The 13,097-nt window shown below is 26.8% G+C and overlaps 1 protein-coding gene across 1 annotated transcript; it reads right to left on the reverse strand.

Moving 5' to 3' along the window:
* Nucleotides 1–555: 555 nt before the first annotated feature.
* Nucleotides 556–4,156, reverse strand: LOC137820878 (protein NEGATIVE GRAVITROPIC RESPONSE OF ROOTS-like). Its single transcript, XM_068625177.1, has 6 exons — nt 3,785–4,156; nt 3,638–3,704; nt 1,407–1,975; nt 1,162–1,339; nt 974–1,040; nt 556–895 (listed from the first exon to the last, which is right to left on the reverse strand). The coding sequence occupies exons 1-5, from the start codon at nt 3,788–3,790 to the stop codon at nt 1,021–1,023; spliced, it is 840 nt and encodes a 279-aa protein (XP_068481278.1). The 5' UTR covers nt 3,791–4,156; the 3' UTR covers nt 556–895; nt 974–1,020.
* Between the last annotated feature and the right edge of the window lie 8,941 nt (nt 4,157–13,097).

Raw genomic sequence — 13,097 nt, forward strand, 5'->3', positions numbered from 1 at the left:
CACAAAACAAATCAATTGCAAAAAAAAAAAAAAACTCCATTCAAACTAATATATCTCATTAACTCAAGGTTATACATAAAGATCAATATAATCATCACGCATATAAACCTATGTAGAGTTCAATTTCATTAACATACAATTCGTGCCTATAATATACTTCTCATTTCATCACCAAAATCTAATTAATTCAAAATCCTAATTCAATAACAACACAATGAAATCCAAAATTTTCTATTGCAGAGCTTACGCTTTTCAAGATTCCATTCTCACTGTTTTCAATTATTTCTAATGTTCGTCAAGGAATTGTTCCAAAAGATTCAGAAAAACTGAAAAAAAATCCTAACTTACTCTTGGACATTATTTGCAAAATAAACATATCATTACAAATCTAAACTAGTAGTAGAGATTCATGTATTAAACTCAAATCTCATATACAGGACCAAATACTTAGCCTATTATTTGATGGGTTTACTTTAACCCAAACCGAATATTGATTGAAATGATATTGTAGATAAGAGGCATGAGAAATATTAAAAAAAATTGTAGCATTTTGAATTAAAAGTAAAGTAAAATAGAAATTGTATTATAGTAGGAAATTATTGGCAGTGATATTAGAAGGAGAGTAGATAAGAAATGAGCATATAAAAGAGTGGGTTTGGGGTTGATAGGAGTTATGGTTTTTAGGATTAAGTATAACATGAGTTGCTCTGAATCCTCAGAAGCAACCATGAAAAAAAGAAGGAAACAAAGGGAAACGGTAATTAACTGTTAAGAAAACAGAGAGATCGACACTGGTGATCCGAGGCACTGAAAAGTGGGTGCAAGATCACAGATAAACTCTTGTAAAAAAAATGAGCTCCATTTCACGCTCCCTCCGAATGCTTCTTCATTGAATCTGAGACAAAATAAATGGTAACTTATGAGTAGTTTTCAAAGACACAACAGAAGGAGTGTCTGCTGAAGGTTATCTTACCTCACACAGACGCAAAGAAAGGGCTGTTAAAAATTGAGGTGGATTTATTAAATCTCTAAAACAATATCTGCAAGAGGAAAAAAGATTTGGTTTGTGTCTCCCAAGTTACTATTTATGTCTTCTCTTCTCTTGTTCCTCCACACATATATATATAAGATAGAAGAGTGAATATGTAGGAAGTTACTGACATTCAGAATCAGTCTTCACCCATTTACAGCCATCATCAGTTTCAGCATCAGCTTTGTCCTCTGCTTCCTCCTCCTCCTCCATCGGCATCTTCTGCCTGTCCTCCAGCCGCTTCTTCAGAGACACTGCCCGAGAACAATGCTGGGACTTTATTTTCTTCTGAAGAATCGTCCTCAAAAGCTGCATAAAAAAACGTTACATTCTATTCACACACATTTCATGCAATGCATGCAAAAGGACTACCCACCTTCTCCATTCTTGACTCCTGTAGCTGAAGGGTATCTCTGAGGCTGGGTGGTGGGGCAAATCCACTTCTACAAACGAACATCTTCTTCAGCAAAAACGAAATTGATTTCTTCCCAATTGCTTTCTTACTGTTCTTTGCACAAATCTCTTTGAATTTACCAAGTATGACACTGAGTGTCTTCTCAATGTCTTCTTCTGTTTCTTGTTTTTCTTCTTCTTCTTCTTCTTCTTCTTCTTCTTCTTCTCGTTCTTGTTTTTGTTCTTCTTCATCATTGCAAAGTACGTTGCTGATTCTCCGATCAACCTCCAAGCTTGATGGGCAATTGAGGAATCTGTCGAGAGGAAGGTGGGCGATTTCTTTCTCCACTTTGGGTTTTTGTCTCAACAGTTTAGTGAGCTCTTTTTGTAGCTTCCCGATTTCTTCAGGAGTGAAGTCAGGTATTTGCTCAGAGGAGGATGGATCCTCTGTAGCCTTCTCTTTTGCTTCATTGTTATTTCCAAATGTACCAATTGCTAGCAACCCATCAGGCCAATCGCTAAATTCTTCTCTTCCCTCTTGTTTTCCATCATCTGACCAGTTCCAAATCAAAACTTTTTTCAATTCATTCTTTTTATTTATTCCTTCACCATAACTTAAACTGAACATGCATTCAAAACTTTCTAATTCAAATTATAATGATTTTTGTTTTTGTTTTTAAAATACTCTTAATGTTTTCTTCTTACTTTGATTCTTTAGTTATTACACAATACTCAATATAATATTTAAAAGTCTATGCAAAATGGAATGGATTGAGGTGGCAAGAGGAATAATATAAGAAAAATAGTTGGATAAAGAAGATAGAATATTATAAGTGACGGAAAGAGGAATGGAAAAACTAGAGTTTATTATAAAAATAGAGTTCTTTATATAAGTTAATCACAAAATATATATTATTATAAATAATAATAGTAATAAGAAAATAGAGGTGGAACACAAATTATAGAAGTTAAGGTTACTGGCATGTGTGTAGGAGGAACAGCCAATACTGAAAAGTTAAACTAGTACTAGAATTAATGTCTTGTAGACAATGACAAGTATTCCGTATGTCCAGGTTCATTTTGTCTACTTAAATACTTTAAAATAAAACTTAATATTAGCCAATCGTAGATAAAATGTCTTTCTACAAAATTTACATAACCAAATTTCTTTTAATCTAATACTGTAGTTCAATGTAAGCATTGCATTGAAGAAATGAAAACTATATGCTTTTAGAATTATTTTAGTAATAATTTAATCCCTCTTTATTCATGTATGTATCAGGTACTAGTATAAGAAAAAAAGTGAGATTAGTTATTGAGTTATCGGGAAAAAAAATACTATACAATTTTATAATATGTAAAAAATAATTCTGATCATATATATCATTATTCTACCAATGGGAAAGTTAGTACGTACTAATCTAAGAAAAAGTATAGGGATATGGAAAATTGATCATATATGACAGCTTAGATCCTTAACTTTCCACTGAAATATCACGTTGTTTATAATTAGAATTATATCACTTTTATCGTCTCCTTTAATTGTAAAAGAATTTTTTTTACGATGTATATAAACAAAATAAGAAATAAATAAGAAATGAAATTAATTATAGGTTACATTATGTATGATTTTAATTATTTTCATTGAAACATAGCATTGGACAAAAACATATATACATGTTTACCTTTGGATCGTAATGATTTTGGGTCGATCTATGATGAAAAGGTTAAAAAATTTAAGAGGAAAGAATTGAAACAAAAATAATGAAGATCTCCTAAGCTTGCTGGGTGCATGGGTGGTTTTTTATTTTATAGATCTGATCGCACATTTCCAAAGATGATAAGTTTCTTCATAAAAGGTCAAAAGCTAAAAGTTTAATTCTGAAATACATAATTAACTCTCTTTTTTCTTCAGGCACTTTAAAAGTTAATTATAACTCAATAACCATTCTGAATATGCATCTAAAAGTATGAACAAGTTATAAAATAAGAATCTAGCTTTGGTAAAGTAAAATATGCAACACATGAAGACATATATATATACATTCCTTGGTCTCTGTCTTTCTATAGGTTTGGTTCTATTTCTGCCATGGTTAGTTTTGTTGAAAGAGAGAAGGTGGTGTGGTGTGTATTTGAGCAGGCATTATAGAAAAAAAAAAACATGCATTAACCTTGGGAGAAAGAAAAGAAAAATGAATGAAGTAGAAAACTTACAAGTATAAGTGTCTGGTTTTCTGTTATCTTGTTTTCCACCAATTTTATTTTGCATCCAGCTGAGGAACTGAGGCAAATGAGAAGAAAGATATTCATTCATCCATCCATAGAGTGTGTGTGTGGGTGAGAGAGAGAGAAAAGACCTACCTTCATTATGAGATGAATGAATGGGCTTAGAGAGAATGGTAGTGTGGAAGTAGCAGGAAGTTAGAGAAAAAAAAAAGTATATAAGGTGGTGATGGTGGTTGGAAGGTAGTGATTGGAGATGAGTGAAGTGTAAAAAGAAGTAAATATCTTAGTGGTGAGATCTTGGTATTAATTAATTGTGGGAGAGAAATGGATAATGATTATGGTGAGGAATGAATGAATGAAAAAGAGGTATGGGCAGAGGGAATAAGAAAGAAAAGGTTGAATATGGTGATTAGCATATATAAGAATAAGAACGAGTATGTGCGACATTTCAAAGGAAGAAAGAGCACCCACAGTCGCATGGGAATGTCGCTCACTCACCGGACCGATTCCTTGATTTCACCTGCTCCAATTATATTCATAAGTACATCCACTCCACTCTTTCATATTTCACATTTTTATTATAATACTCTTACTTATTACGACAAACAACAATTCTAATATCTAATTTACGAACTCACAACATCAAACCTACAATACGACAATAACAAACCAACCCAATCTTTTCCTAACAATAATTTACTATTTCCTTTTTTTTCTATCATCAAGAATACATAAAATAAAATAAAATATTTAAGAGATGTTCTGACCCTTATACAGACACTTCAGATACACTTTAGGAGTGTCTCAACCCTTATACAGAAAATAGTCAAGGCTAACATGTCCAACATCTGACCTACAAATATACTTCAAACTCTGCAAACTACCAAACCAATTCTCAATTGAAAATAATAGTAAGTCACATCAACAAAAATCATCATCTACCCTATTAGGATCCTTATAATCAGTCTTTACATAATACATAAAAATTATCCCATATTAGAATCAAAAGTTCACTTCCTTCTAGTTACACTAGTTAATACTTACGTCTTTGTAATATGTATTGATTTATAAAAGAAACAATAGTTGTATGTATTTTTTTTATAATAATACTAATAATTATCGTCTTATGCATTTATAACAACAATTACATTTTCAATTATAGTTGTATGTCACATTTATACTATTCTTTTGGGTTGTTGCTATTTTCTCTTTTCCTCATTCTTTTCCACCTTAATTTTTTTATATCATGCTTTATTCTCTTCCTTGTCTTCATCTACCTCGTTTGTTGTTATTTGTATTCTTTGGCTGTTGTTTATGTTCGTTGTTCTCTTTGGGTTGCCATCATAGTCCTTCTCTTCCATGAAGGTTCTTGCGCATTTGCTTAGTTATATATAATGTATAGCCTTGCACTACAAAGAAGTACATTATATGCAAGTTTCAACTGAAAACAATTCAAATATTTGAGACTTGAATATGAGATGAATTACTAATAGTAAAGTATATAGAAAAATATATTTTAGTTTTTACTGAGACTAAAATAATGTATCAATATTAAAATGACACATATAGGAAGATGATTATATTAATAATCATTATTATATCTTGAGCATATGATAATAATTATTAGTTAAATTGTCATTGTTTTTTAAATATATAATGATGGTTGTCGTCATCAAACATATAACTTTTAACAATAACTACATAAATAATAATGTTAAAATTATTATTAAAAAGAGGTTTTAATCATCATTAAAACTTTTTCTATTAGGATTATTCTTCTACTTTTTTTCGTAATCATAACTTCTCCTTTTAGTTTACGGGTTTAGATAAGTATTTTTTTTTATGAGAAACAAATGGTTGTGAACAAAAGTAGTAAATAATGATTTCAATTTCAAATTAGGAAAATGGATACTAATATGTCCATATTTTTTATCACGAAAGAATGTCACACTTATTTTTTTCTAAATAAATAAAGCACTTAATCTATAATTTGATGATGTAATTTTGGTCCTTCAAAAACTTAGATTGTAAATTTATTCCTATTCTTTAAATTTAGTCATATACTGTAAATTTTTTAATGAAAACAACTAATGTGACATCTAAAAAGATAAGTATATTTCTGATTTTTATATTTTTCACAAGTTACATTACTTAAGGGTAGAATCTTCAATTTATTGTTATATTAAATCTTAACAAAAGTTTTTTTTTTATCAATAAATTGAAGCAATGAATTAATAAATAAAATTGATACATTTCAAGACTGCAGAATTTTAACAAAAGTGACACTACCTTTTTGTTGAGAAAGTTACATATCATCTTGCTAGAGAATGCTTTTGTGAGAAATTTAACTTATTTCAAAAAAATATTGTTTCCTAATTAAAATTGTTATTTAACTTATAGCATGAATGATATAGTAGAATTGATTAAAAAAGTTGTTTAGGATATAAAAGTGTTCCTCGAGATGGAGGAAATGAGGATATTGGGTTGTAAGGCATGTGGAATAGCGAATGAACGTGCATGGGGTTTGGGTTCATTCTTAACCTCAAACCAAACTTACCAATTCTGGAAAAGCTAGCACATGAAAAAAGGTAACCAAACTTACCAATTCTGGAAAGCCATGCACATGAAAAAGGTAACTTATGATTGTTTCCACTTCCTTATCCTTATCTTCTGCGCCTTTTATCTCTCATTTCTTAATTAGGCTAATCAAATTCTTCTATAACTTTTTTTTTTCCAATTCATAATATACTCAAACCTCACAAAATGGCAACCTGTAAAAGTGTTCTTTAAGAAAATTAGTTAAAAATAATAATTTTATGATTAATTTGTTTTGTTGTTTGAAAAAATCTTCTTCTCATATTTAAATATACACTAATAGTGAGATTTTGATATTTATGAATGTTTACACTAAGTAAGACAAATTACTAGTTATAAATTTCAAGTATTTATTATTATTATTATTATTATTATGACTTTAAGTTTATTGAGATAGTATTACTAGATCAATCAATGCATTTGAGGTAGTATTTGTTTTAGAGTTTGAATTTTGGAATTTGAAGGTTTCATAATGATTTTATTTTTAAAAGACACTTAGAAGGATTAAGAAAGAAATATAAATGTAAATTGTTCTTAATCTCGACTTCTAAACAATGAAAAATCTATTACATGTATCGAAACAATAATAATAATAATAATAATAATTATTATTATTATTATCGGAAACACAGGCGCTAAAACGTCTTTGCGTCTGCATTTTTTTTTTATTACTATATTTTATATTATTATGTATTCATATCTTTTAAATATCAAATATCACTAAGTAAAAATAAGATAGAAACATTTTATCTCATCATTTATGAGTTTCAACTTACTATTTTAATAGTTAAGTTGCAGTAAAAAATATATTAAACAAATTTAAATTTATAACACAATAAACATAACCAAATTTGATTTGTTATTACTAACATAAAACTAAAAAAGAGAAATATAATAATGAAAAGAAAGAAAAAGAATAAGATGAGAAACTCCGTAACAAATCTTAAGAAAATATTTATTTTCTAACCCCTTTCATCTCTCCGCAAGAATGTCGTATTCAGAATGCATTCATCATCTCCGTCTATGCCCACATCAACAATGGTGTCAAGATAACTCTGTACATGTGCAGTATTCCGCCTAAGATGAAAAGTAGAGTAAAAAAATAAAAATGATAAAAATGAGTAACATTAACAATTAAACAACCAAAAAAAGAAAACTCACTTACATAGACTAACGTGGGATGCATGCTCTTCTTCTCACTCTTATCTTGAAGAATGAATCTTTTTATCTAATGGAAGCTATGTAACACAGACACTGATACGACACGGACACGAAGATACGTAAAATCTCTAAAATGTAGGACACGAAGACACAAATCTATATATTATATAATTATGAATTATATAAATTGACAATAAAGATTTTATGTGCACAAGTATGTTCCAGATTATTTTTTGGAACAGAAAGATGTTTTTCATGACTGGTTTACAAGGATTTATTTCTTATTTTTATAATCATAATAACAATTTATACAATAAAGTTTGAATTTTTTAAAATTAATATATTTTTCCTTTTTAAAATTGTGTTAGAACCATACTAAAATTGTCAAAAATCTAATAAATACTTTTTAAATTGGACACTTCACGGATACGTGTCCTACAAGTGTCATACGAGTGTCAGTGTCCGATACGAGTATTGGACACCGACACGCCATTTAAGAGGAGTGTCCGAGCTTCATAGAATGAAAGTGATATGAACAGAATAGATAAAGTAAGAAAGAGGGAGGAGAGAAAAAAATAATAAAAATTCCAAATATAAACTCAAATTGAAAAGAAATTGTAAGTGAAAACCGAAGAAATAAAGATATATTTCAAAAAACTAAATTCAAAACTGTTTTACGTTCAAAACAGAGTTATATATATCAAAAACAGTTATGGAGATATAAATATATATAAAAAAAACAATTATGGGAGGAATTCCCATTATATATACGTATCCGCATTTTTTATTTCTATTTCTTTAGTATTTTTTTTATTTTTCAAAAACAATTTCTCTTACTAACATTAAAATGAGAAGTTAAAGATTATACAATTAAAGAGTAGTGTGTATCCGCATTTTTTATTTCTCTTTCTTTAGTATTTTTTTATTCTTCAAAAACAATTTCTCTTAATAACATTAAAATGAGAAGTTAAAGAGTATACAGTTAAAGAGTAGGTTAATAAACGTAATTAAAAGTTACATATGGTAGAGAGAATGAATGAATTTTCAAAATTTAAAATTCAAAATTATTATTTGAATTCAAAACCATCTCTCAAGATAGAAAATAATTAAATAGAATTTGAGTTTCATATTTTTTTATAATTTTTAATATTTTATTAATTATGGGTAAAAATATATGTATTTGGTAATAGTTAAAATTTATTTAAAACTACAAAATCAACTGAAAAAATAATTAAATATAATTTGAGTTTCATATTTTTTTAATAATTTTTAATATTTTATCAATTATAGGAATTAAACCAATATTTTTCATTAGGTTTATAAACAACCAATAATATATGACAATCATTTCAATACATATGACACCATTAAACAATAAACCAAAAATTCATCCTCAATTGTTTGAAAAATATTATATACAAAAGAAGAAAATGCAATGAAGAGACTCGTTTAAATTGTTCTCATCTTTCGCACCCAAATCTAATGTTCCTTTGTGTTAGAACCTTACGATTGGGGGAGTGAACGCAACAATCCTTCTCTGATTCCTCTATTTTGCTATGAATATTAACTCTCTACAATTAACAAATAAAAAACAAACAAAATATTAGTATAACATGTAAAACATAGATTTAAGAACATGATGACATACCTTCTCTACATAATGCTTTCTCTACATAATGCTCTCTGGTGAGAGAACCTATTTTGAAGGTAGTCTCTAAAATCATAACTTTATGAAAAGTTAAGATGATTTCAAAAATCGAAACCTAAAAGAAGAAAATATAGAGGAAGAGCAAAGATAAAGAAATGGTGATGAAAAAAAACTTAAAAATCAAATTGGAAGTAACTTTTCCATAAAATATGAGGAAATGAGAATATAGTTTAGTTAATGTTTTGTATGATTTCATTTAAATCCATAAAATTGTTACCAAAAAGGGTCTTATGATGACTTTCATCATATACTTTTGTCTCCTCTTGTTGAGTCCTTCTTATCCCTCTAGTCACATGTTTCAATCACAATTTCAGAAGACAAATTAGTGTTTTACAAATTGAAGTGCATATAAAGAGAATTACTTATTGTTGTGATGAAGCGCGCAACTTTTGAGTCTTTTCGTTCCCTCTAGTCACAAACTTCAATTACAATTTCATGAAACAAATGTCAAATTAGGGTTTCAGAAAGATTAATCAAAGAAATGAAAGTATGATTTTACATGAAAGTGAAAAGGAAAGAGAAAAGAAAGTGAGAAGTATGGTAAAAAAAAAATGTGTTATGTGTAGTGGAGAGAGAAAGTGGGAAGTAGGTACCTATACAGGAGAGAGAAAGTGGGAAGTAGGATACGTGCGTATGTGTAGTGGAGAATCATAAAATCTGTTTCTTAAATCAATTTTAAAATTCTACAATTTTAATAAAAAAAGAATATCAGTTTAAATCAGAAAAGTAACGTATCAAATCTCCACTCTCCTGCTAAAGTGGTCCACAAAATATTACAAATATCTTTAATTTTTTATTTAATATAAAAGAAGATCTTTAAAATTAAAAAAATTATTATTAAATAAAGATAAAATGAAAAAAAAAATTAAGAGCAGTTAAGAGGAGAATAAGAAATGACACGATGACCATAATATAATAATAAAATTAAATATTAATATAAGGATAAAATAGAAGAAAAAAAATAAGAGCAGTTAAGAGGAGAATCCCTTAATATATAGGTATAGAAGTATAAATTATTATTGTGTAAAAACATATGATTTAGTTAGAAGTGTTAAAAAATATATCATTAAATTATAAATGAGTGTTATAGAAATGGATAAAAAGAATAGAATATTATTGGTGTTTATCACCACTAACATTATTATAATAAAATATTAACACCACCCATTTTAGAATGGAGTAAAAATGGAAAAGGAATGAAAAGAAGGGAAAGTAAATGAATATGAGATTATTTAGATCGAAGAGAAGTGAGCGGGTAGGATAATTTGTAGTAGATTTTATTAATGTGATAGAATAAATTTGGTTGTATATTAATATATTTATAAAATAAATTAAAATAATTTGATGTAAAAGATAAAATTTCAAAAATATTAATTAAACTTAAAATAAATTTTAAATTCAAAATTATTTTAAAATTTTAATAAATAAACAAATAAAATTATATTTCACAATAAAAATATATTTAAATAAATCATCAAAATTTTAATAAATTATTTTTTTCATTTCTTATTTTAATATTTTTATTTTAATTATTAATTTTATAATAATAAAATATAGTTATAAATATTAAAATTATTATGTAATAAATATCAATTTAAAAATGTATAGTAAAATTATTTTTTTTTTCTTAGGAGATTAATTATTAAATATTAAAACAATTCATTTTAAAAATATTAAAATTCAAATTATTTTGTTTATTTTTATAATATTATGTATTTTAATTATTTACCATATTATAGCTTTAAAATAAATATTTTATAATATTTATTTAAACATAATCAATTATATTCAAAGATATAATTAATTATATTTAAAAAATATAATAAAATATTAACTTATTCTTCTTATGGGTTCTTATAGTTCTTCATTTGACATTTTAGGTCACCCATCTGCAAAGTCATGATTTTACCGTTATTTTTGAAAGTTATAAGGAATTAGTCATTGGTTCGTTGTCGTTGAAGCGTCGGCCAAATAGATTTTGACTTGCAGGCGTCAGGTTTGGAATCTTGAACGGTAGAATTTTATGACTTTTCATTTTAACGTCTACCTCCAACACATATTAAACTATTAATTCTATTCTTTTTCTACTTTATTAAATCAATATATGCTTTTAATTCTTTCTTCAATAAGTCTTTTATATATTCAATTTTTTTATTTTTAAATATTTTTTTTTTACTTTTGTCTTTGATTAGAGAAAATTTCAGTTTTTAAATTTTTAAATATATTTAGCGTTAAGAAATAGTTCATAAAATATGTGATATTTGTTAGTGGATAGTAGTTGAGGTTATTTCTTAACCTAAGTTTACTAGGATTTTTTTTCAGTTGATATATTTTTCTTTATTAACACATGTTGAGGTTATTTAAAATTTTCAATTAGTTAGGGATTTTTTTTAAGTCTTTTATTTATTTATTTTTAACTAATTATTTTAATCACTATTGACTTAAAATTAGTCGATTAATAAATTCAATACTATCAATCAAAAAGTAATTTTTATCAATAATTACCACAAAAATATTTAACTAGCATATAGGTCAGAAAAATAATCTTACTAATATCCATGAGAAATTTTAATTAACATTTTTCAAAAATAACCTCGTTAGTATTGGTAAAGAATTTTTTTGACTAATATTTAAGAAATAATCCCAACCTATTTTGGAAGCAATGTTAGTTGAAAATAACTCCAAGTAACATTGACTAAACATGACCTCAACTAACATTAACAAAAACAAAATCATATTTAATACTAACTTAGAAATTGTTAATATTGACCAAAATTAAGAAATAACTTTTGATAATTGTTACTGAAAAATAATTATGTTTACCTTCAATTAGTCAAAAAATAATGTGAAGCTTGTTATAATATTATAATGTTGATTGGATTGACTATGTATTTGAGTTGAAATAAAATTGATAAGAAAAATTAAACTTGTATATCTCTGACTTTGATTCATTGGACTAAACCACCTACCACTTCTTATTCAACCATGTCAAATATTTCAAAGGAAAGTGTTTATGAAAATTAGAAGTCAAAACTTCTGAAATGTTTACAAATTGTAGAACAGGTTTCCAGCTAATTTCTGTTTAAATTCCCCAACAATTCCATTGTATAAATAAATATTTTTTTTTTTGTATGGCTTTGGACCCATATGGTGGTCATTTGGATTGAGAGTAATTATTTTTCTTTTTTTCAAAACAATTATTTTATTAAATAATTAAGGGGATTATTTGATAGTAAAAAATGGAATTTAACTATTGAGGAATTAGTTGTTAATGATAGTTAGATATGAGAAATGATATGTTGGTGAGTGATATCCTACTTGAATGAATCCTAAGTCTATTGATCTTCTTTTTAATTCTATATGTGTATTATATTAACTTACATTATATTTTATTTATTTCAATTAAAAAACCAATTATAATTAAAAAAATGGAACTTTGTGAATATAGATTAGCTCATTATATGCTGCTAAAGAGCTTTGGCAGGAATTTTGTGGATGGAACAAGAAATACATGTGTAACAGTCATTAATGTTAATTATGTAACCAGCAGAGACTTTTAAGTTATTGTTGTACAATTGTTTTTTGTTTCATATATTCTTTTAATGATTTTTTTGTAATGACTTCTAAAACACCACAATGATGAATTGCCATGGTCTAGATTTCTATTATGGTAGATGATCATAATATTGAAAGCATTAGACGATGAGTGTAAAACTAAAGGATGATTAGTTAGCCCATAAGAAATGATGATGTAGTGTAATGAAAGAACTGTTTCAACAAACATCACTTTTGTCATTCTTTATTTTGAATATATATGAGGTGAAAATGAATTACAGACTGCAACAATTGGTTTAAAGATTGTTTTGTTATGCATTTTTGACACTAAGGAAAGGAAAATATTTTGTGCTCTCTCCTTTTTGCTTCAAAAGGTACCATTGAGTTCATAACTTGACTTAAAGCATTCTTCTATTTGTACCAATCATT

The sequence above is a fragment of the Phaseolus vulgaris genome, chromosome 9 (genome assembly GCF_000499845.2).
Source record: "Phaseolus vulgaris cultivar G19833 chromosome 9, P. vulgaris v2.0, whole genome shotgun sequence".
Taxonomy (NCBI): Eukaryota; Viridiplantae; Streptophyta; class Magnoliopsida; order Fabales; family Fabaceae; genus Phaseolus; species Phaseolus vulgaris.

What these genes read in the sequence shown, in the direction of transcription:
- LOC137820878 (XM_068625177.1), bottom strand. An exon ending in AGGAGTCAAGAATGGAGAAG is followed by an intron (nt 1,340 to 1,406) that starts GTGGGTAGTCCT and finishes TTTTTTATGCAG; the next exon opens with CTTTTGAGGACGATTCTTCA. An exon ending in GGTGAAGACTGATTCTGAAT is followed by an intron (nt 1,041 to 1,161) that starts GTCAGTAACTTC and finishes TTCCTCTTGCAG; the next exon opens with ATATTGTTTTAGAGATTTAA.